Below are 24,637 nucleotides of genomic sequence, written 5' to 3' on the forward strand. Positions count from 1 at the left end.
TATATCACTCTAACATGATTAACATTATAAAACCTATAGCAAACAACAAGGGATGATCTGTGGCTGAAATCCCTGCATTTTTTGTTTTTCGAAAATTAAAATCAAAATATTCTAACTCAAATCATTTTGTTTTGGGAAATATACATTTAGTTGAGAGCCTTTCTTTGACAATTCCAAATTAATATACATTTATTTTAACATTTAGAATTTAGTTTACTTCGTCATGAGTTCTACGCCAGCGTTACTCAAATGGTCTAAACACCAGGCCGTTGTTTTCACCACCGGCCATGTCGATTTCTCAATCTTGCGAATCGCCTGCATTGCTATTGCGATCCACTGAGGTGCCACCATTCGATTCGGATTGCTCACAATCGGCGGGATTTATGACACCCGGCAGGTAACCCGTCCCAGCATATGGTGCTGCCAAGAATCTCTTGGCGTGGGCCTGCATAAATGGTGGGTAACGGTGGGTGGGTGAACCGAAAACAGCTGCTGGTGGAACCAATGGTGAAAATGCCGATTTGAGGGGAAACGGTGGCGATGGTGGTACATTGGGTGGCGAATGGGCCGATGTGGGCATAAGATGAGTCAAATCCTCACCCGATATCATGGCTTCCATGGTCTGTAGGACATCACCACGATAACGTTGCAATAGCTGTTCAACATCACTGCGCCGGCGATTGGGAAAGACACGCATCAAGACATCAACAGGGGAGCGTTGATGTGGCTGTGGCAGGGCTGCTCCCACCCCCGCCCCAGGATGATGTCCCACCATGGGAGACTGTTGTTGCTGCTGCTGCTGAACTTGATGATGTGGTGAATGCTGGGCCACAGCATGTGAATGAGCACTGGCTGCCGCTGCTGCCAAAAATTGTGTATGATGATAGGGCATAAAACCCTGAGGATTGCCATTGCTGAAACTCCTCAACATATGCATGCTATCAGCTGAGGGTGTGTGCGGTGGTGATGTGGAGTCTTCTTTCTTTAAACTCAAATTTTCGGGGGTGGCCTCATCGGGTGCTGAATCAACATCTAAATCTGATTCGGGTGAGCTGGGTGGTCCGGTCCGAGCAGGTGAGAGGTTACCATTGTTATTGTTGTGATGATAATTTGTTGTCTTGGCCCGTGGACTGCTGGGTGATGATTCGGAGCCGGTATCTTGATCGGTTTCATTGGAGAGACGTGCACGTTTGGAGCCTGCAAGAGAGAGAAGAGAGGAAGACATTTTTTATGAGAATTTTGGTAGAAAAGAGAATTTTGAAATGAAAAAACGTAAACCTGACTGGGGTTGGATTAGAATGTTCTGTAGCTTCAGATTAAAAAGAAAGGAGACTGAGATTGCATAGACATGCTATGTAGATTCAGGAAAGAACCAAGGACGTACGAAGGGAAGTCCCCTTGAAATCGTTACTTTTTGTAATTTTTGATATATTTTTGCAAGTTGGATCGCCCTTCTCCAACGGAAATAGCTTAGAAATGCATTTTTGAGTTCTTAACGGGAAGGAAACATCGGGAAGGTTTAGAAAACTCCCCATTTTATAGAAGCGACCTAAGAACGTCTTTTTTTAAGAACTTTTTTGAAAAGGACACAGTTCCCGAAAAGAGTAGTGTAAAAATGTTACTTATATCCACTCACGCTAGAGCAGATCTTAAGATTAGTCTTCTCTCAAGAGAAAACGCCAGAGAAAGCTCTACTCTCTATAGAAGACTACTAGAATTTCTCTTTAAAGAATATTCTGGAGAAGGTAACGATATGTAAGACTTTTAGAAAGATCTAGATCTAGGTCTTCTTCGTATAAAACGTTGTCAGAACAGTCTTATTTCTATAGAAGGTCATTAGAAAAATTTCTATAAAAGACCTTCTGAATGGTCATTTTCATACGGAAAGCCCCTAAAATCTGTTCTCCTTATAGAAGATATTTAACAGGTCATTGTTCTATAGAAGATCTTTTAAAAGTCTCCTCCATCTCAAAGAACTTGGGAAAGTTTTTGTTCTTTAGAGAGGCCTTCCTTTTGGAGAAGATCCTTAGGAAGCGATCCTTTTAAAAAAAAAAATTCTCTCCCTTCAAATTTTCTTTATAAATTTCATTCTATAGAAAACATTCGGAAAGATATTCTTTCTATAAGAGAGCTTTATGAAGCGATACTTTCTAGGGAAGAGAGGTTCTTTCCACAGAAAACCTGGGGAATTTTATCATTTTTATATAATAGGTTAAGAAAGGGACTTCATGCTATAGAATAGCTTCAGAAAATTATCATTCTATAGAAGACTTTAAAAAAGTTTTAATTTCTATTGGTAAAATGTTCTTCTACAGAGGACAAAAATATTTTTATATTTTTACAGGATACGTTTTGGTATTTTATTATAAAAAAACCATTAAAAGACTTCTTAAAGTTCTTTTTCCCAAAAATATTTTTAAAAGGTCTTCTCCCAATAAGAAATGTCCGGTCTGTTTTGAAAAGCTTCGGTATTCTCTCTATAGAATAAAATCATGAAATCCATAGAAGAACATAAAGGACCTATTCTTTGAAAAAATAAATTTTCTAGAGAAGACGTTTAAAAACGTCGGATTTCTTTGTACGACCTTTAGAAGGGTATTTCCCTAGAAGACCTTTAGAATTGTTTTCTTTCTATGGAGAGAAGACTCTTCTTCTTAATATGGAAGGTCTGTAGAGAATTTTTCCTTCCAAAGAAGATATTCCGAAATATTCGCTTCTACGAAAGACCTTTGGAAATATTATATTTTCTTGAAGACCTTAAAAAGACCTTCTTCAAATAGAAAACCTTTAAAAGGTTTTCTTCCTTTAGAATAACATTGGAAGGTTTTCCTCCTTAAGTTACCACTTATATAAGGTAAATAATAATAATTAAATAATAAAGGCCTTTGTAAGGTCATCTGTAGAAATTTATTTTTTCTGAAATCTTTAGAAAGATATTCTCGAGATACTTCTGTACTCTATATAAGACTATCAGAATAACCTTAGATATATAGAACCCTAGCGAAGACCTTTTCATGGCCGTCTTTGTGAAGACGATCTTTTGAAAAATCCGCTTTAGAGGGATATATTTTGTGCAAAAATAGCTTTGAAGGCCTCCAAAAGTCCCCTTTCAAGAAAGAACCTTTTACCAGGTCCACTTTCCAGAGAAAACTTTTTGTAATGCGTTATTTTTTGAAAATACTTTTAAATAGGTATTATATAAAGAAATTCTTTTGAAAGGTCTAATTTCTACCTGGCGAACACATTTATATATTTTTTTTATTTTTTACTGTTCAGAAGACCTATTGAAAACATTTTCTTATTTGGAAAACTCTTTAAAATAAATTTTCTTTTTAGAAGATCATTGAGAGGTCTCTTGTCTTGAACTAAAAGGAATTCTTAAAAAGGTAGTTTGTCTGTAGAAATGTCTTTGAATGTGCCTCTTTTCTGGTTGAAAACTTATAAAAGTTTCTTCCAGATACGCCCCTTTGAGATACCTACTTTCCATAGAAAACCTTCAGATAGGTCTTATTTCTGAAAAAGTACTTTAGGAGGCCTTCTTTCTCTCAGGAGATCTCTTCTTCTTAAAAAATCTTTCTAAAAAATCTTTGTAGTATAGAGAGAGAGATAGGGGGGGCTTAAGAGATGCTGATTAAGGTCTTCTTCTTTCTATAGAAGATCTATGAAAGGATTTCTTTCTATGGAAGACATTGGAAAGATATTCTATTGGTAGAAAATCTTGAAAAAGTTTCCTATCTATGGAAAGCAGCGAAAATGTCATATGTCTGTAGACTGCTTCTAGAATAGTTTCTTTCTTTGAAATCCCTTTAGAAAAACATTTTCATAGACGACGGTTGGAAATCACTTCTTTCTAGAGAAAAGCTCCAAAAAAGCCACATTTTCTAAGAACTTAAAAAATATATTTTTGTTACAGTAGACCTAAAGTAGGGCTTTATTCCATAGATTACCTTGAAAATGTTGTCTGTTCAAAGGGAATCAGGAAAATGTACAAACTTTTTGAAAAGATCTTTTCTTTTAAAAAAAATTGGATGTGTTTTTTCTAGAGAAATTCTTTCGAAAAGATATTAAAAATGTGTTCTTTCCGCAAATCTGCATTTAAAAATCTCATAGAAATCCCTATAGAGAACCTTTAAAAAGTGTCATATTTTAAGAGAATACCTTTAAAAATTTCTTCTTTTTGGTGAAAATATTTACAAGAGTTCTAATCATAATCACAATTTTTCGAAAGGACTTTTTATGTAAGACCCTTCAAAACTTCATTAAAAATTATTTTGATTTGAAAATTAAAACAAAAAATGCCACTCAAAAATTGAAAATCCGTGAGAATTTTTCTATTCAAAAATTCAGGAACTTCTCTGCCAATTTACCCTCAAAAAATAAACATAGCCATCAAATCTGCTCTCTAATGGAATTCCATAAAACACCTTGCCAACACAAATGACTGACTGACTTCTAAGCAAATACAAATAATTGTTTTTTTTTTTTGCTCACACTTGGTGGACGTTTGGAGAGGTTTGAAATGGTTTCCGATGATTACTTTTTTCCAGACAAGTCCATAATATTTAAAACAATAACCAAATAGGTATTATTTAAACAAGAAAAAAAAAACAAATCCATTTTCATGTTTGCAAAGGAATGTCAAGATGTATGGATGGATGAAAATATGTGTGTGTGTTCGTGCGAACAATGAAAGTAAACAAAAACACACACACAACGTAAAAATCAATAAGCATTCCATTCCCCTTCACCTTGCAAATGATTGCCTGGGAATGAATCACAACTTAATTAAATTTCAAACAGTCGAAATGGAGAGGAGAGATAAGGAAAAAGTGCTTCACACAAATCAAAAACAGGCAACAAACGCGTACAGAAAACGCAGAAAAACGACGAAGAAGATGCGGACGAAACTAAACAAATAAAACATTTTTTAAAGGAGAAGATATCGAATGACTGACTGAAATAATTTTTTTCTGCTGGGGACTTAAACGCCATACCACCACCATAGCTTCCACTGCCACCGGTTTGCTGGTTGCCAGGTAACGCGAAAAAACCCAACTTGTCAGGTAACCAAGACCAAGTTACTACCAACAAACCAACCAAACTTCCTACCAATGCAGACAACAAGGGCTACCACCAATGATGTTATTAAACAAAATTTGATACTTTATTTATTTTAATCTGTTGTTGTTTTTGCTGTTTTTGTTGTCGTCGTTGTTTTTCGCCGTTTTATTAAGTGTTTCCATAGCAAAAGAGACTCTGTAGCAAATAAATGTTTTTTTTTCGTTCCGAAACGAATTTAATCAATTTTGAGACTTATTTTTAGATTTTTGCAATGTCATGATGACATATTCAGTGGAAATTTTTTGGCATTTAGAAAGTTACAAATTTGTAGAAACAAAAAAAGTTGTTGTCAAGTTAAACGGTAGCAATTTTGTTTGCTTCTGAAACTTGATTGGAGTTTTGCAAAAAGCTCAGTATGGCAGACATTACTTCTGAGGACAAGTGTACTTGCCACGATACAAACAAGCTATGGTTGTAAGCTATTTTAAAATATGCTTTTCATCATTACGTCTATAGAGTAGAAAAAACTTATATCAAAATATAGACCATCATAACGTAAATATTTGTTTCTGATGATCTGAATAAAGTCCTTCCACACCACTCCACCCATTAATTGTGACCCCTCATAGTATGGGGGAGACATTCCATTTGTAATTCCACAAAATATCCATTTTAGACCCCACAAAGTATTTGTATTCTTGAGCAGCATAAAATAATAAGCCAAATTAACCTAACAAACACAATGAAAGATGCTGATCACAATTTACTGAAAAATATTTAGTTGCATCGAATTTTTGGTATCGAAAATGCGCCATGTAGGTCCACGATTCAGTATAGCACTTATATAATCTGATTTAAGGAATTTTTAAAAGGATTTTTTTTATATTTTTCAACGGGATTCGCTTTGAATCGGCTGTTATTGATTTGTTTTGTCTGCAGGCAGGTCAAGTACGAAGATGGGCTATATCGGTTTTAGCCACATTTTACAATGGAATTGGCTTAAAATCCACACAAGGTGTTTCTGACTATTTTACGCCCTCATATAACTGTACCTCCCGATATTCCATATTTTGATGATTTTAGCCACATTTTTTAATAGAATTGTCTGAAATTCTACACAAGGAGTTCTCTGTGATTGGTTTACCCCCTGAAAAAGAATTGTCTATAGAGGTCTACGATATTGTATACTCCCCATGTAACTCCCGATATTCGGTATTTTGATGATTTTAGTCATATTTTTCAATGGAATTGGCTTAAAATCCACAGAAAGAGATCCTTCTGAGTACTGTATGTTTTAGTATAGCACCTATATAACGCTAACCCGAGATATTCGATATTTTGATGATTTTCGCAAAATTATTAACCGGAATTGCTTCAATTTCGTATTTGAAGTTTCTAATGGGTACTACAACCTATTGCGGGTATGGTATAAATGGGTAATACAAATTGTATATGCAGGCTCACGTCTTAGTATAGCCCCCATACAGCGATACCTGCCGCTATTCGGTATTTTTATGATATTAGTGACACTATTCACCGGAATTGTTTCGAATTTCGTATTTGAAGTTCGAAATCGTTACTACAGCCTAGAAAAAAATTATTTATCCAGCATCACGTCTTCGTATAGCCCACGCATAAAGGTTTTCATTTGAGCGGTATTTTTCGACGGAAAATTTTCAAGTTCCCTCCGAATGGTGGAGGGTATAAAAAGTTCGGCCCGCCCGAAATTAGCTTATTTTTTTACTTGTTTGTAATGGCTATCATCCTCCGTCTTACAAACGACCCTTGCAAATCAACGCTTGTTTGATTCTTGTGTTCAGCGACAAAGCTCAGTTGTGGCTCTATGGTTATGTAAGGAGCTGAATTGTCGATTTTAGAGTGAAATTCAGCCGGAAGCATTGGAAGAGCTACAAAAGCAAATGTCACGTCTTCAAAGGTGCTGAGAATCGTAACATAACCGTGAGATAATATTAATATTTTTTTTTGCCAAGAAATGCAAGAACGTTTTAACGCCTAAGACCCACCGCATCCAATATATTGACCTGATTTTGCACAGGCAACAATTGTAGTCCGATTATCGCACAATTTTAAGCACAGCGGAGATGATCGGTTAATTTATAGAGGGTGAAATGAACGATAATCATTTTGGTTACAATGCCGAAATTCCTGTTTCTAATGCTGTGCCTAATAGAAATAACAGTTTTAGACACTAGGTCTATTCAAATCTATTTGAAGACAGTGTCGACTTAGAGGTCCGTCAGTCTGTCTGAAGGGATTATCCGATTTGATCCAAAATTTGTACAGTCATATTTTTGATCAAAGGTCGAGTTGGGAGTCAAAGTCAAAAATTTCACAAAAAATAAGTTACCGCATAAAAAAAGAAAATATCATCAAATTTTGTGCAAAATTTGCAATTCACAATATTTTTATCAGTGTTAGGACATGTGCGAAAATGAACAATATCGGCCAACTTCATCATGAACCTCCCCCACAATGGGTCAACATCGAATAATAATAATTCTTATAAAATGGAAATAAATATCCGATTCTCTTCAAAATTACACATCCCCATATTTCTTTTAACACAAAATCATGTGTGAATATAGAATATATCGGACCACTCCGAGCATCCGATCGCTTTCTAACTCGGCACATTGCAATTTATCTACTAATATAAGATCTGTCGTAAAGATAAGGTATATCGAATCACTCCCTCTGGTACCTCCACCAGAAAGGGTCAAATATCATATCAAACAAAATATTTTATTTCATAAAAAGAGAAATAATCATCCGATGTTGTTCAAACTTTTTTAAATCCTAATATTGGATAATATTGGCCTACTCCATTAAATATCTTCCCCAGAGAGGATTCAAATTTTGAATAATTTTAACAATTATAAAATGTAAAATATAATTCCGATTATCTTCAAATTTCGCACAATTCAATACTTTCCACGAACGATTTTGTGTTAGTGTGTTAGTTAGTGTTAATAACGGACCACTTTTTCTCGTACCTCACCTAAAACGGGTCAAATAACCACGAAATGATCGGTCCACTTCTTCTGGTGCCTCCCCCACAAAGTGGTCAAATTTTTGAAAAACAAAACGTTCATAAAATTCTAGAAAACACATCAGATTTTCTTTAAGCTTCACACATCCCAATACTTTTACAAACGCACGATCTGAATGTCAGGATAATTTTCAATACTTAACGAATCTTTTCAAATTGTAAATTCGCAATTTGTCTTTATTGGAATTGTTTAAAATTTAATATAGTGGTAGTAGTAGTAATGGGTACCACTTTCTATGAGAAAAAAAACTAGGTCCATATCTTCGTATGTCCGCCAAATGATATTACCGATATCGGTATTTGGTATTGGTTCATGTACTTATATAAAAGCTTATGTCCAAAAAATCTTATGTCCAAAAAATCATAAGAGGAGTTGAAATCTTGCTATGAGCTGTTGCTCCTATTCTCAGATTTTCGTTTATCTGCTTAGATTTCATAAATAAATTTCATATCAAAATTTATATGGTATAGAGGGAGGTCCTCTTAAAACACATGCCTCTTAATGTAACACTTCAGTCCAAATTGCCACAAACTTTACGCTAGCTTTAATTTGTATTTAACCATGTTAGAAAAGCTGTGGCTTTTTGCCAACACAAAAACGACGTTGACACATAATGACATGGCATGTTGCAATTCTCCCCAAAATCCTGCCAGATTCTTAACAATCTCACCATATATATTGGTAAAGGCAAAAACTCAATTGTTTTGTTGAGTTTTTGCCTTTACCAACGTTTAACAGCTTCGTTAATTTTCATAAACAGAACTATGTTCAACCTCAGCCCCTTCTCTCAAAGCTCTAGGTGTTGGCGACGTTAGAAGAACAAACGAAAAGAACAACTGTGTAATGTTGTTGCCGTGTTTCAAAGACCATCGTAACAAGTTGCAGAAGCGTAAAAATGTACACCGTTAAATTTCTTTTGACAGAACAAGAGATGTGGAAAATCTTTTGTTTGTTTGGAAGGTGAAAGAAATCTGCACAGTGGGGACAAGACATGGGCTTTGTTTAAAACATGGATAAGATATTTATAACAGATGACTCTTTTATAATAAAAAAAATATTTATATAAAATAAACGCTTATACAGGTAAAAACTTATACGCTTAAAACTGTCCTCAGCTTAAAAAAATATTTAGAAAAATTTCTCTAAAAGAAGACCTCTCAGAAGATCTTCTATCAAAGAAGAGCTTTCAGAGAGTCTTCTATAGACTATAGGTTTTCTATAGAAAAAGACTTCTAAGGAGATCTTCTGGAAGAAGAAAACTTTCCACATGTCTTCTATGGAAGAAGACCTTTTAGAAGGTCTTCTGTGGATGAAGGCCTTTTAGAAGGCCTTTCATAAGATTTTCTATAGAGGTAGACCTTTCAGAACGCATTCTATAGATAAAGACCTTTCAGAAATCTTAGAAGGTCTCCTATAGAAGAAGACCCTTCGAAAGGGTCTTTTCCATTAAAAAGGTGTCCTATAGAAGAAGGGTCTTCTTCTTATCTTCTTCTATAAAAGAAGACCCCTTAAAGGGTTTTCGACAGAAGAAGACCTTTTAAAAAACTTCTATATAGAAACTCATTTTTTCTATAGAAGAAGGCGTTGTAAAATATCTTCTATAGATGAGACCTTTCAAAGGGTCTTCTGTGGATGAACACCTTTTTAAGATTCTTCTGTGGAAGAAGAAGAAGACCTTTCAGAAGTCCTTCTATGGAAAAAGACCTTCTAAGGAAGATAACTTCTCCAAAGGTATTCTATGAAAGATGGCACTTGGAAGTGTTTTAAGGAAGAAGACCTTGCAAAAGATCTTCTATAGAAAACACTTATAAGGTATTCTGTAGAAGAAGACCTTTCAGAAGGTCTTCTATAGAAGAAGACGTCGCAAAAGGTCTTCTATAGAAGAAGTCCTTTTTCAGATTCTTCTGTGGAAGAAGAAGACCTTTCTTCTGTGGAAGAAGAAGACCTTCTATGTAAGAAGACCTAAAAAGAAAGGATGACCCTTCCAAGTCCAAAAGATCTTTTATAGAATACTCTTCAGAAGGTATTCTATAGGAGAAGACCTTTCAAAAGGTCTTCCATAAAAAAAGGCCTTTCAGAAGGTCTTCTATAGAAGAAGACCCTTCACAAGGTCTTCAATAGAAGTGGACCCTTCTTCTTAAGATGAATACCTTTCTTCTTAAGATGAATACCTTTACAAAGGTCTTCTATAAAAGAAGACCCTTCAAAAGTTTTTCTATAAAATAAGACCCTTCAGAAGGTCTTCTATAGAATAAAACCTTTTAGAAGGGCTTTTATAGAAGAAGACCCTGCAGAAGGTCTTCTATAAAATAAGACCTTTCAAAAGGTCTTCTATAAAAGAAGACCCTTCACAAGGTCTTCTATAGAAGAAGACCCTTCACAAAGTCTTCTATAGAAAAAGATCTTTCAGTAGGTCTTCTGGTCTTTGGTGGAAGAAGACATTTTAGAGGGTATCCTATGGAGAAAAAATTTTCAAAAGGTCTTCTATGAAAGAAGTCAATTCAAGGTGTCTTCAAAGCTTAAGGATATAAATCCTTGCAAAATACTAATTTTGCCCTCTTTGACTCCACTGTTCCATACCGCATAACCAAATTACATTCAAAGCTCGTGGTTAGCACGAATTAAAAAGAAAGGTATTTACAACATGTTTATACCCGGTAACACTTTCAACACACAATCAACAACAATACAAGTGCCAACACAAATTTGTGTGGTTATTTTATGATTTCAAGTAACTTCAACGCGAAAAAATGAATTTTTTCAAACCCTAAATGCTTTGACAAAGTTGCAATTGAAGAAAAAAACGACGAAAAAAGAAGAAAACGCCAAAGAGGGAGAAAGGCAGGCAACACACTTCTTATGCTCAAGTGTTGCACATACACTTGAGAATTTGGTTTGGTTCGAAGCTACATACATACATGTTGTGGGTATTGTTATGACTTGCCAAACGCAAGCGAAAATGTTACCATTAGTAAAAAAGTGAGCAACAACAATAGCCAACCAAAACCCCCACACACACAGACATAAATATCATTAAAAAGTTATAATTATGTAACACTAACTTACCAGGACTTTCAACTTCGGTGCGATCTGGTGAGAAACCCATTGACAGTCTTTCGGCCCGTATGCGCATTTCGGAATCAGAATCACCAGAATTGGTACCATTACCGCCGCCGCCACCACCTCCGGAGCTACCATTGCTACTGAATTGCATACGACTGTGATGATGTGATGTTGAGTCCAGACCATCACTTGGCGGCGATGGTATTCCAGTGTGAAACACGCCATTTGTAGATGTATTCTGTGGACTTAGTTGTGATGAAGGTGTTGTTGTTGGTGTCGATCCCTCACCCCCGGCATTTTGTGATGGCACCCTTGGCGGTACATTTGTGTAGAGTAGACCCAACTCGCGCGCCTCATTCTCCTCTTGGGCTTGTTGACGACGCAGCGCAACCTGAAAGAACGATGTGGACAAATACTGGAGTTGTTTAAAAAGAATTTCGGTCCAAAAATACGATTTTAGGAAATAATAAAGGGGTGAAGGAAAAAATAGAAGAATTACAAACATATTTCGAAATTAATTGCCACAAAAATAGTCCCGGGAAAAAATACCAAACTTGTAATTGTCCCGAAATGTGTTTCAGGGCGTTTTAAATTTTAATTTGCTCCGGTTTTAACGTGAAGGCAACGTCTGGTCATCCTAGCAATTAAAGGCCAGATTCGGGTAGGGCCCGTGATGCCCTACAACACTATAATTTATGGACTATTTGAAATCACAATGCGTTCTATAATTTTCGACTATGTTAGCGTTTATAAATAAGGTTTATATAAATAGGGTTTATAAATAATTTTAAGAACTGTTCTGATTGGATGTAATTTAAAAAAAAAAAAAAAAAAAAAAAAGAAACAACTACGGTCTCTAAAATTTAATAAAGTAAATCACCTTCATTTGGCTCCAACGAAAAGATAACAACTTTTAACATTTTTCCAAGGAATATTTTTAGTCTATTTTATTTCTTGGAATGTTTTTGGTCCATTTCATACTTGAAATAATTCTGCCTGTCGTGGTAATGAGTATTTTTGGAAACTTGGGTTCTTGCATATACATAACTATACATCCGACATCTGACTAAAAACGTCAGCATCATGCATAGCATCAAAGTAAAGGCCAGAAGTGTCCATTTCAAGTGTTTGTGATTCCCCCAGGAAGTGATTTTCACCATCAAAAATAGTCGAAGTTGAACCGCAATTTGGGTATTTTTCACAAAAATGTTAGGAGCCATTCTACCCCCTAGAATTTATTTAATGACCGTATAAAACTGAAGGCTTCGAAACTGTCCTAACCCTACGCAAAATTTCGAGTCGATTTTCCTTAACTGATAACCTTCATAAATAGTCCCTTTGGTCCCTTTAAGCCCTAAATATATTGCGATAATCTCCAAAAATAATAGGCTCCCTAACCCTTACTACAAGCAAAATTTCCATAACTGCGAACTGAAGAGTGAAAATAATATGGACAGACGTGTAGAGGGATCGACACACATCTGGGACGACTCAGCTCGGCGAGATAGGAACATCGATATATAGCCTAGATATCGACGTATATGAAAATGTTTGCCAAACCAACCTTGTAATACCCCCCAAGCAGAGTGATGTAGAGTATAATAATAGTACGTTGAGCAACGCTTGAACCAACTCGAAAATTGAGGTTTCCGATCAAAAAAAAAAAAAAAATGCTGACCCTTTGCTGGAGTCAGTTTTGGATTTGATTTATGATTCTTCAAAAGTTGGAAAGTGATGCCGCTTGTGCCTTGTTGCCAAACATAGTGGACAAATGTATCCCATTTTCACATTATATATAATATTGCCCGGAACTTAAGGCTGTGCACAGTTTGAAAAAATTGGTGAGAGATTTCTCTATGGGGGCACTGTAATTTATCTAAGTTTGGTAGAATATTTGAGATGCATAAAGCTCGAATTAAATCGGGTGCCACTCTTGAGATACTTTCAGATGGAAGGAAAATGTGGCGTAAATTTTCGATATATCTTAGATATAGCGGATCTGTGGGGGATGAATCGAAACGGTGACTGAATGCACTGATTGAATTTAGAACCAAGCTTTTATTTACCATACCACGACAGGGGCTCTTGAAAAAATTTAACAGAGAGGCTCCCTTCATTCATCGCATTATATTTCGTTTAAATTTACTCACCTGTGCAGCCATAACCCGTTGACGTTCTGCAATTAATGTACATTTCGCGCACAGACAATCACGCCATCTGCAATAACGTTTGTGCCCCTTGAGAGCGCTAACCTGAAAATATAAAAATATACAAAAAATGGTTCAAAATTTTTTAAATAATAAATGGATCAATAAAATTTGTCAATATATTTGGAGCTTTGAACTTGCTGGAACTGAACTCAAAACTTGCTAAAATATAATTACATATATACAAATACTTTATACGAACAGAACATGTAGGACGCTGATCAAAAAATTTAGAACATTTGCAAAAGACTCCAATTTTTTTTTAAAAACCGTAGCAAAATATTGATTGCATGGTGAGATGAGAAAACTGCAATCAACTTCAGACTGCTGTAATTTCTAAGCCACTCCGACAGCTGTTAAAATTATTCCAGTGACAGCTCTTTATGTTGTTTATAAGCATACAAAAGCATTTTGGTGAGAATTTTCCAGAAAAAAAGTTATTCGTGATGGAATTCAAGCGCGATTTCCTTATATTTGGCTGGAAAACCACAAGTGGCATTCCAGATTTTAAATGTGAATAAATCGTTTGTGTTTCGTACCATCGCTCGTTATCGTGATACTGGTAGCGTAGCCCGACGTCAAGGAAGTGGACGGAAGAAAACAGCGACATCAGCAGAAATGGTTCGAAAATTAAAGAAGTGACTTCATCGAAACCCGCGTCGCAGTGGCCGAAAAATGGCTCGCGAGCTGAACATATCGCAATATTCCATTCGGCAAATATTGAAAAATGAGCCATTGAAATTCAAAAAAATGCAAGAACTTACACCGCAACTGAAAGAAAATAGACTCAAAAGAACTAAAGAGTATCCTCGCTTGGCCGAAAGTGCTGAAATACCGAATTTGGATTTCTCCGATGAGAAAACATTCGTTGTACAGCAGTTTGTGAACAAAGAAAATGATCGTGTTTACTTACAAAGAGGTCTGCTGAAAATGGCGATGGTCGCTCTTCGCTCGTATTAATCAACCGTGGCATCAGAATAAATGCCGAATATTATCGCGAAAATATTCTGTAGGGTGTATTAAAGCCTTGGGCACGCAAACATTTTAGCCGCAGACCTTGGACATTCCAACAGCACGCGCCACCCAAGAATGGTTACAAAATGAGGTTCCTCGCTTCATTTCAGGCGACAGTGGCCTTCAAAATCTCCAGATACAAATCCGTTGGACTATTGTGTCTGGAGTATTTTGGAAGGCAAGGTTGGCAGTAAGAAATACCAAAGTGTCGATCACCTCAAGCAAGCGCCGGGAATGGGCCAAAATACTGCCAAGCAACATTCGGGCAGCGTGTGATGGTTTCATTGGCCGTTTGAAGGCCATAATTCGTGCCAAAGGTGACCAATTCGAAAATATCTAAACTTTAATGCTATTTCCGACATATTTTGCTTTCATTCAATAAAATTTAAAAGAAAATTTAAAAATTATTGCGTTTGACTTTTTTAATTTTTTTTTAACTCTCCCTGTAGATTAAATTGACTTTAAATATGTTTTATCCAAATATTCAATTTTCAGTTTTCGACTTTTAATTTACCAATTTATATGCAATCGTATGTATGAAATTAGATGAAGTGTGCATATCTAATACCAGCTATATCGGAACCACTTTGAATAAAATTTGTTTTGTTTTTATACCCTCCACCATAGAGGTAACAATATTTTTGATAATATTGATAACATTTGACATGGATATTTTAGTACCCTTAAAAAGTTTGGTATTTGAAATGGTCTATATCGGTTCACTATTGGGTATTTCTTCTGTATTTCAAAGGTCTCTGCTGAAATAAAAATGCATTTTACAAAAAAAAAAAAAAAAAAAAATATCGGTCCACGTTTTAACACAACCTAAATAAAGGCCAACGGCCGATTAAAGGCGTTTTTACGTTCCTTATCACATGTTCTAGCTGAAGAGATAGAAGTTTAATATAATGAAATTTAAAAGAGGGCCCCACACGACCCAATTAGGGATTTTTGAAGATCCTTACCATATTTCTTGACCAAATAGACTATTATTCAGTCGCATGGATCGGCTCTGGGACCACCCCGTCGGAATGGTTACTTTTATATGAAACATTTAGTTTTTTTACCAGTTCAGCCCTCTGAAATGGTTTCAAAAAGAAATCATGTAAACGCTCCTGTTATTCAGTATTTTTTCCGGGTTTCGACACATGAACCACCTCCCAAATTTAGAAATTTTAAGACAGCTGACTTCTTAATAATTTATGTTTTTTGACATGATGTAAGCTAAATTTAACGTCGCATTGACTTGTTTAATCTGAAGTTTCTTATTTCCATAACTCAGATTAAATCAGAGGTAATTATATTACAAGGGCAAATTCAAATTTTAACCTATTTTCTACAAAAAATTTGGAGTTTGTCCTTGAACAGAAAAATTTATCCCAAATGGTCTACAATGAACCTGAACAATTTTTCTGCTTGTCCAAGAATTTATATTTTCTATTTCGGATAAATGTTTCTAAATATATCTGCCGCTGCTAAAACTTGAAATTTTGGGTTGATGTGATCCTAGTCAGATAGTTAAAAGTTTGAAGAAATATTAATTTTTTTCTTATTATTTGGTTTCAAATGACTTTCCTCAATTTTAATTTGAAAGGTGTCGACCCGAAACTGTGCTAGTTATGCCCAAATTGGCAAAACAAACAAGCCATCGCTTTTCTAGTCATAATCGGAATATATATATATATATATATTATATGGGAGCTATATTTAAACCTAGACCGATTTGTACCAAATTTCAAGTTTTTTTCATTTCATTAGCACCAACTGATTGTACCTAGTGTAAGCTTTGGGCAACGGCATTTATTTTTTATTCAACTTTACAAAGACCCGAAAACGCTCGACGTCGGGATATGATCCAGGTGACTAAAAGTTGGTAGCATCCATTACTATCTCTGCCACATTCCGAAATTTTTTAAAGTTCCGATCGAAACTGTATGACCGTTATTTTTTGTGATTTTATCTAATAGGACATTTTCCTGATGTATGTACAGTTCTAACACCATTACCTGCATTTCCATCATCGAAGTCATCTGAAAGCCGTAGTCAGATTTTTGATCGGGGTTTATAGAAATCTTGACACCATGGGTTAACATTAAGTTGAAATGTTTATAGGGTGGATGAATCAATTCCAATTTTTTTTTTTTTTTTGAAATGCGATCTGCATTTTGTTCACAAGAATATATGGACTGACGGACATGCATAAATCGACTCAGAATGTGATTCTATAAATATCCTCAAAAGTAACTATCGGTCTATCTCGCATCCTTCTCCATGTTACAAATAAATGCCGCCGTGTTCTGCCGCCGCCGAATTAGATCTTGTTACGGTGGACCTCTTTAAAATTATTACCATAACTTTTATTTCCATTAGGGGGTGTATTTAAAAAAGTGTTATATTTTTATACCCTCCACCATAGGGTATATTAAGTTTGTCATTCCGTTTGTAACACCTCAAAATATACATTTTAGACCCCACAAAGTATATATATTCTTGATCAGCTTATGTCTGCAGGACTTTTGGTATTGAAAATGGGCCATGTAGGTCCACGTTTTGGTATAGCCCACATATAACTGTACCACCCGATATTCGGTATTTTGATGATTTTGGAGACATTTTTCATCGGAATAGTTTCAAATTTGATATTTGAAGTTCGTAATGGATACTACAGCATAAGACAAAAAATTGTCTGAGCAGGTCCACCTCTTCGTAAAGCCCCCGTATAACTGTACCTCCCGATATTCGGTATTTTTCACCAGAATTGTTTCAAATTTGACATTTGAAGTTCGGAATGGATACTACAGCCTATGACAGACAATTGTCTTGCAGGTCCACGTGTTCATATAGGCCCCATATAACGGTACCTCCCGATATTCGGTATTTTGATTTTATCGACATTATAACCGTACGTAATGTCTTATGACAAATGTTACCTACGCAGGTTCATGTCGTCGTATACACCCTAATATAATAGCTACATTCGGTATTTTTAAGATTTTAACAGAAGTTTTAACGGATTTTATTGTTTTTGAGAATTGCCAAATTCGTTCTAAATGGTGGAGGGTATTCAAAGTTCGACCCGACCGACAGCATTTTACTTGTTTTTTCTAATTAATATAAAAAGTTTGGTTGTGTCTACACTTAAACCGCTATTTGTTGCTATTCTTGAGTTAAAAATAATATTTTTTTTTTTTTTGGAAATAATACTGACCACTCCATGATTCCGGCAACGGGCACATTTCGGGGTGCGCTGATAGCGTTCGGAGGCGGCACGCAGAAAAAATGCAGGCGGCAAAGCGCCTAAGACCGGATGCTGGGACATGAGATTTTGCATATCAACGCCGCTGGGTAAACTCATAATTCCACAGGAAAGCCAATTAGAAGGCAATTATTTTTTTGGTATTTCGGCTTATGATACAATTGTTTATAGAATTAATGTTAACAACTCTCTTTGTTATTTACTTGTAACGAAAGCATCACTAAATTATTATTTTTAATTTTTTGTTTAAATTACAAAAGCAAATGTTTCACTTTTATTGTATTTCCTTGGAAAAGTGTGTGTAAACTTTGTTAGCCACTTTTTTGTTGGTCGTTCGTTTTATGATTTATGTGTTTTTTCCGGTAATCCACCACAAATTTTAATTTGTTGTTGTTTCTAAAATTTGTAACAATTTAAAAATGCTGTTACAATTTATTACTTGTTTTTTCAGTTTCTTTTTTTTTATTTTTTGTTATTTTTTTGGATACCGCAATTATTTTCGGTCGCCGTCGTAACGCACTGAGAACTCGTTTGCAACTGATTCAAATTTCTTAAATGTTGATGTTGGTTACAAACAAATCCCATAAAGAAAAAAAAGAAACGTTCAACTACAACAACGAACCAACCAACCAAACAGTCAGCTTGCCTGCCAGCCAACCATCAACATCATCCTCAGGGCCCTCTACCAAAAACTCAGAGTAACAATTCTCAGATGCCAAACACAAGAGCAACAACAACAACAACGCAACACACATAAAATCAAAACACCACCACCGCCGTCAACAACAGAGCAGCCATAAAATGGGGGTTGATTACGTTTTTGTTGTGCTCTGGCCTGACTTGGCCTTGCCTTGGCGTAGTTCTCTGCCGACGTCGCAGTGGTGCCGTCGCAGCATTGGAGGGGAGGGCTAAATGAACCAACCAAACAACTGCCTTTATTTTAAATGGGCTTTGCTCCTGTTTTTTGTTGTCCTCATTGCCGATGTTGGCTGTTATTATTGTTGCTGTTGCCGTTGTCGTCGTCGTTGTTGGTGTTGTTGTTGTTGCCATTGTCGAGGAAAGTAACAATCAGTGTATATAAAAAATAAATGTTATACATGTGAACTACTTAAGTGTATGCGAGTGCGACAGTGTGTGTGTGCGAGTGTGTGCGTAACTCATACTCATGCCCTTGTTAAAAATATGAAGAATATCATCATCATTGAGGAGAACAAGAGTTCACATAACAACATTAAAAATATTGGAATGGTGAGTGAGTGAAGTATGGAAGTGAGGATAGCCAGCCAGCCAGCCATGGATGGCGTATGAATGAATGAATGAAGCAACGAACGAACAAAGAGCAGAAATGGATAAATGTTTTGCATTTACCAGACAATAAGGCAAGTCGAATGACTCGATGTCAGCCACCAGACAGACGACTTGCGATCATTGTTGCTTCGACCGACTGACTGGTGGTTGGTTGTTGGCTGTCACGCACGCAGTTGAAAGAAGGCAAAAAACTTTTCGAATTTATATATTTTTGAACTGTATATAAAAGTAGGCGTACATGTGTGGGCATAAAAGTAGCAATAAGTTTTTTGGGATTAAAAATTTCGAGATTTAGAAGGTCTTACAATACATTATCGGTGGCAATATCGGAGGCTTATCGGGACAATAATCGTAAATTTTAATGGCATATTTTCAAAACCCATCGATGTTGTAATCATGGAATTTTTAGGATTTGCTTTTAGACTAATGGAACTATTTTGGAGTTTAAAAAATATTTTATAACTAAGGTATAGGGGAAATTTAAAAAAAAAAATTTGAGAATATATTACGGCGAAATATAGAAGTTGCAATTAAAAAATTTTAAGAATAATTTCAAGAACCATTAAGTTCGTAAATATTCTTGAATTTCCTGTATCTTGAAAGATCATTTTTAAAAATTTATTGATAGGTTATTTTTTCAATTTTTATACCCTACACCACAAGGTGGTCATTATACCCTACACCACAAGGTGGTCAGGGTATTATGTCTTTGTGCATTTGTTTGTAACAGGCAAAAGGAAACGAGATAGACCCATAGTTCCTTTTGATGATCTGCATAGAAACACATTCTGAGTCGATTTATGCATGTCCGTCCGTCCGTCTGTCCATGTATACTGCTCCCATATATAACTTCCGCCGCTTTACCTTTTATTGTGCACCAAACGTCTAATATTTGTCCAAATGTGATGGAATTTGGCACATACGACCGAATTGAGTTTATAAGCTAGTATGTCAAATTTGTTATATTTGTTACCCACAACCGTAATATGCACTCCGTAACAACGATATTCAGGGAAATATATCAAATACAGCTCAGAAATATCTTTGCCAAATTTTATCGAGATCGGTTCAGATTTGGATATAGCTCCCATATATATATATTTATCCGATTTCAAATTAATTGTGCACCAAATGGTCAATACAAGTCCGAATTTAAAAGATACAAATGCTTCGGCATATTTAGTCCTTTGAACTTTAAATTATAATTATAATCATAGCGTGTATGATTGAATTCTCCCATAAAAACTTTTAATTGTTATGTGGAGCTCTACTAAATTAGCAAAGTGGTGTGGGGTATCATAAAGTCGGCCCCGCCCGACTTTAAGACTTTCTTTACTGGTTAAATATATATTTAGACTTTGATATCGAATATTGTACTATAAACGCTTTTTAGTTTAGTTAAATATGAATTTTAAAGATTTTTAAAAATTTTGGGATACTTAATCTTGGAGTTCACCGACGCGGACAAACATAATATCACTTCGGGATGGGTGAAATTTAAACGACAACACAATGAAATTTTCAGGCTAAATTCTCTAAAAATATCTGAATTTTTTTCACTTCGCTGGATGACTTTTTTAAAAGGCCTTAATACTAAATTCTAGATTCGGAATATTTTTATACCCTACAATAGTAGGTAATTATAAGTTTGATTGCGCCAAAAATTATGTAACACCTCGAAATATTGGTTTCCCACATAAGGAAGTATATATGGATCTTAATATCTCACCGAGCTGAGTTGATCTACCTATGTAAGTCTGTCCGTCCATCTGTCCATCTGTACGTCTGTCAATGTTAATTTGTAATCACGTTACAGGTCTCAATTATATCCCGATCCTCACGAAATTGAAAATGTGGGTAGGGTTAGGGTCAGAATTAAAGCCTATTGTTCCTAAAGATTTACATTTAGGGGTTCCAAAGGACCACAACAATTAAAATTTTCCTAATTTTGCAGCCTCTCTACAGGTTACAAATGGAAACCAATCGACACGGCATTTTTCATAGAAGAGTGTTAAAGACAGGAAGGAAGTTGGATTATTTGATTATATTTGGCTGTAAAATGGACCACAACTATCGTGTGAAATGCTTTTGAAAACCTAAGAACACGACGAAGTGCGTAAATATTGGGCAAATGCGCCCGGTCAAAAAGCTAAGGTGCGGGGATCTATGACATCACTTCAAAGAAGCAACCTTCCAAAATGGATTTCGACATAAGGGGGCTTTCAACATATTGTAGTGTTGTAGGGTATCACATGGTCGGCCCTACACGACTATATCCTTTGCTTACTTGTTTTAATAGGTATTTAATATTTCATCGTACATTGTTAAATATTTGGTATAAGGTCCTTAATATCGAGTCGTGGGTTTTTAAGTATCCATAGAAAGTCCCTTGGAATTTAGCTATGGATTTAAAAATCTTGTTGACAGTTTTTTTTATATTAAGTATAGGGATTCGGAAATAGTTATAATTGAACCATTTTAAAGTATATTTCAAAGGCAAATTATAATTTTTGTGTAATATTTTGAGATATAAAATCGGCCGTAGAGAATCAGGTTTATACAAACGGTTGAAGGTAGTATAATTGCCAATAACCGAGTAACACTGATCTAATGACCGACGAGGCAAAACTTCTCTGTGACTTTTTGATTAATTTTTATGCCCTACAACAATAGATTGAAGTTTGTTTGGGTCAAAAATATTGTTCCTAGACCACCATGTAGAATACATCAACAGGGCATCCCACCAACAGAAGCTTTACCCTACATCACTTTGCATTTTTAGTAGAGTCTCAGATATTTGTGAGATTTAAATCATACCAACTATGATTATAGTTAAAATAAGTCCAACGGAACAATAATAAAGGAATATCTCTCTCTGAATCGATTTCTACTAAACTAGCCGAGGCATTTGTGCCGTTTCAATTCGGGCTTATATTACCCATTTGGTGCACAATTAACTCTGAACTCGATAAAATTTGGCTACGGTATTTCTGAGCTGCATTTGATATATTTCCCCGAATATCGTTGTTACGTTGCGATGTTGCAATTACGTTGCGATGTTGCTGAATCCTTTTGGAATGTCCAAGGTGTGCGGCCAAAATGTTTGCGTGCCCGAGGCTTTTATACTTTTTCAGAGTATTTTCGCGATAATATTCGGCATTTATTCTGATGCCACGGTCAATTAATACGAGCGGAGAGCAACTATCGCCTGTTATGGAGTTCCGGTGGCCAACCGAAGGTGCACATTTTCAGCTGACCTCTCTGGCAAGTAAACAAGATAATTTTGTTTGTTTACAAACTGCTGGACATCGGAGAAAACCGAATTCGGCAGTTCCCCACTTTCGGCCAAGCGAAGCAACTCTTTAGCGCTTTTGAGTCTATTTTCTTTCTGTTGCGGTGTAAGTTCTTGCACTTCTTGGAAATTCAATGGCTTTACCCCGAGCTCATTTTTCAATATTTGCCGAATGGAAAATTGCGATATGTCCAGTCCTCGAGCCATTTTTCGGCCATTGCGACGTAGGTTTCGATCAAGTCGCTTATTTACTCTTCGAACCATTTCTGTTGATGTTGCTGTTTTCTTCCGTCCACTTCCAGTATCACGGTAACCAGCGATGGTACGAGACACAAAAGATTTATTCACATTTAAATGCTGGAGTGCTTTATCGATAGCCATTTGTGGTTTTCCAGCCAAATATCACAACGAATATCTTTTTTTTCTGGAAAATGCTCACCAAAATGCTATTGTACGCTAGTAAACAATATAATGAGCTATCACTGGAACACATTTAACAGCTGTCGGACGAGTGGCTTAGAAATGACAGCAGTCTGAAGTCGGTTGCAGTTTTTTCATCTCACCTTTTATGTAAATTTGAAAATTTTCAAGGCGCTCTCTGAATCTCTAATTTCAGACACAACTACCTTTAAAAATTTTTTTATACCCTCCACCATAGTATGGAGTGTATAATAAGTTTGTCTTTCCGTTTGTAACACCTCGAAATATGCATTTTAGATAATCATAAAATTCTATGTCGATTTAGCGATATCCGCCTGTGTCCGTCTGTGGAAATCACTCTAGCTTCCGAGCGAAATGAAGTGGATTGATAAAATTTTACTCAAATGTGTATTATGTCTGCAGGACTTTTGGTATTTAAAATGGGCTTTGTACGGTACCTCCCGATATTCGATATTTTGATTATTTTAGCGACAATATTCATCAGAATTGTTTCAAATTTGGTATTTGAAGTTCGAAATGGAAACTACAGCCTAAGAACAGAAAATTGTATGTGCAGGTCCACGTCTTCGTATAACCCCCTATATAACGGTACCTCCCGATATTCTGCACTTTGTTGATTTTAGCGACATTATTCACCGGAATTCTTTCAAATTTGGTTCTTGATGTTCGTAATGGATACTACAGCCTAAGACAGAAAATTTTCTGTGCAGTTCCACGTCTTCGTATAGCCCCCATATAACGGCACCTCCCGATATTCTGTATTTTGATGACTTTAGTGACATTATTCACCGATTTTTTTTCAAATTTTGCATTTGAATATTGTAATGACTTATGACAAAAGTTGCCCATGCAGGTCCACGTCGTCGTATAAGCCCTAATATAACGGCTAAATTCGTTATTTTTAAGATTTTAACAGAATTTTTTAACAGTTTTTATTTTGTTATTGCCCAATTCGTTGCAATTGGTTTTCCTTGTTTCGCCTAAAATTAATTCCATAACTTGGATTTTCTCGATTCCCCTAGAGCGTAGACTGATAATTCTTATACTTTAAAAATATTTTATATTTACTCAATATATTTGCAATACAGAAATAAATGCTATTTTAATGACCCACACTGCTAAATGATCATAACCCAATGGTACAACTGAAACTTTTTCTTCGAAATAAAACAAAGCCTCTCCGTATTAATAACAAAAATACGAATCCTTAATATTTACACATACAATTTCAATTTGCAAAACAATTCGTGGCCAACCAAATATTTAGTTATTCCATACATCCTCCCATCCATCGTTGCCTTACCAGGACTCGTGAGGACTTTCGCATCTTTAACAGTTTTTAAAATTCGAAGAAAATGCCAGTTATTTGGTTTCATTTTGCCTTCATTTAGTTTGGCTTGACATCCACTCATCAGCAACTTTTGCGTCGTCGTGGTTGTCGTTGTGGATTCTCTCTTTTTCTGTTTCAGTTGCTTACCCAACTCTTTTGTTGAAAAGATCTTATTGTTGTTTCGTTTCCATTGGTTTGGTTGTATTGTGCGTTTTATTCGCATGGCTGACGACTACTGGCCAAATGGCGATGATGATGATGACGGGAGCCTAAGCTTCTTCATTTGCCTACAGTGACAAGAAATGAAAAAATCATACCCACCGCTCATGTTACTTACCGTCAGTGTGTCACCAACATCATCTTCTGCTACTGCGATACACCAACTTGAGATGGCCCCCAAGTTTCCCAAGTTGGTTGTTACTTCTGCTACTGATGTTGTGGCTGCTGCTCTATGTTGCCATTCTCTTTCAAAGTGGTGTTCGTGTGGTTGTGTGTGTATTTCTGTGTGCGCGCCTTGCGTCAGTATCACGTTCATTATTGTTTCCATGTTTCTTTTGCAATGGCCGTGTGGGTATGGTCATAAGTGTGTGCGTG

At 35.8% G+C, this 24,637-nt stretch overlaps 1 protein-coding gene across 1 annotated transcript; it reads right to left on the reverse strand.

Annotated features, from left to right (window-relative positions):
• Window positions 1-2: 2 nt before the first annotated feature.
• On the reverse strand, window positions 3-17,844 carry LOC131804616 (doublesex- and mab-3-related transcription factor A2-like). The gene is made up of 4 exons (XM_059127658.1): window positions 17,625-17,844; window positions 13,346-13,447; window positions 11,199-11,586; window positions 3-1,197 (listed from the first exon to the last, which is right to left on the reverse strand). The coding sequence occupies exons 1-4, from the start codon at window positions 17,769-17,771 to the stop codon at window positions 299-301; spliced, it is 1,536 nt and encodes a 511-aa protein (XP_058983641.1). The 5' UTR covers window positions 17,772-17,844; the 3' UTR covers window positions 3-298.
• Window positions 17,845-24,637: the final 6,793 nt, after the last annotated feature.

This window comes from Musca domestica, unplaced genomic scaffold, assembly GCF_030504385.1.
Source record: "Musca domestica strain aabys unplaced genomic scaffold, Musca_domestica.polishedcontigs.V.1.1 468, whole genome shotgun sequence".
NCBI classification, from domain to species: Eukaryota; Metazoa; Arthropoda; class Insecta; order Diptera; family Muscidae; genus Musca; species Musca domestica.

Coding starts and splice junctions, on each gene's coding strand:
- LOC131804616 (XM_059127658.1), bottom strand. CDS start 17,771: ATGAGTTTACCCAGCGGCGTTGATATGCAAAATCTCATGTCCCAGCAT. Junction 13,448..17,624: donor GTTGCCGGAATCATGGAGTG/GTCAGTATTATT, acceptor TTATATTTTCAG/GTTAGCGCTCTCAAGGGGCA. Junction 11,587..13,345: donor AACGGGTTATGGCTGCACAG/GTGAGTAAATTT, acceptor TCGTTCTTTCAG/GTTGCGCTGCGTCGTCAACA.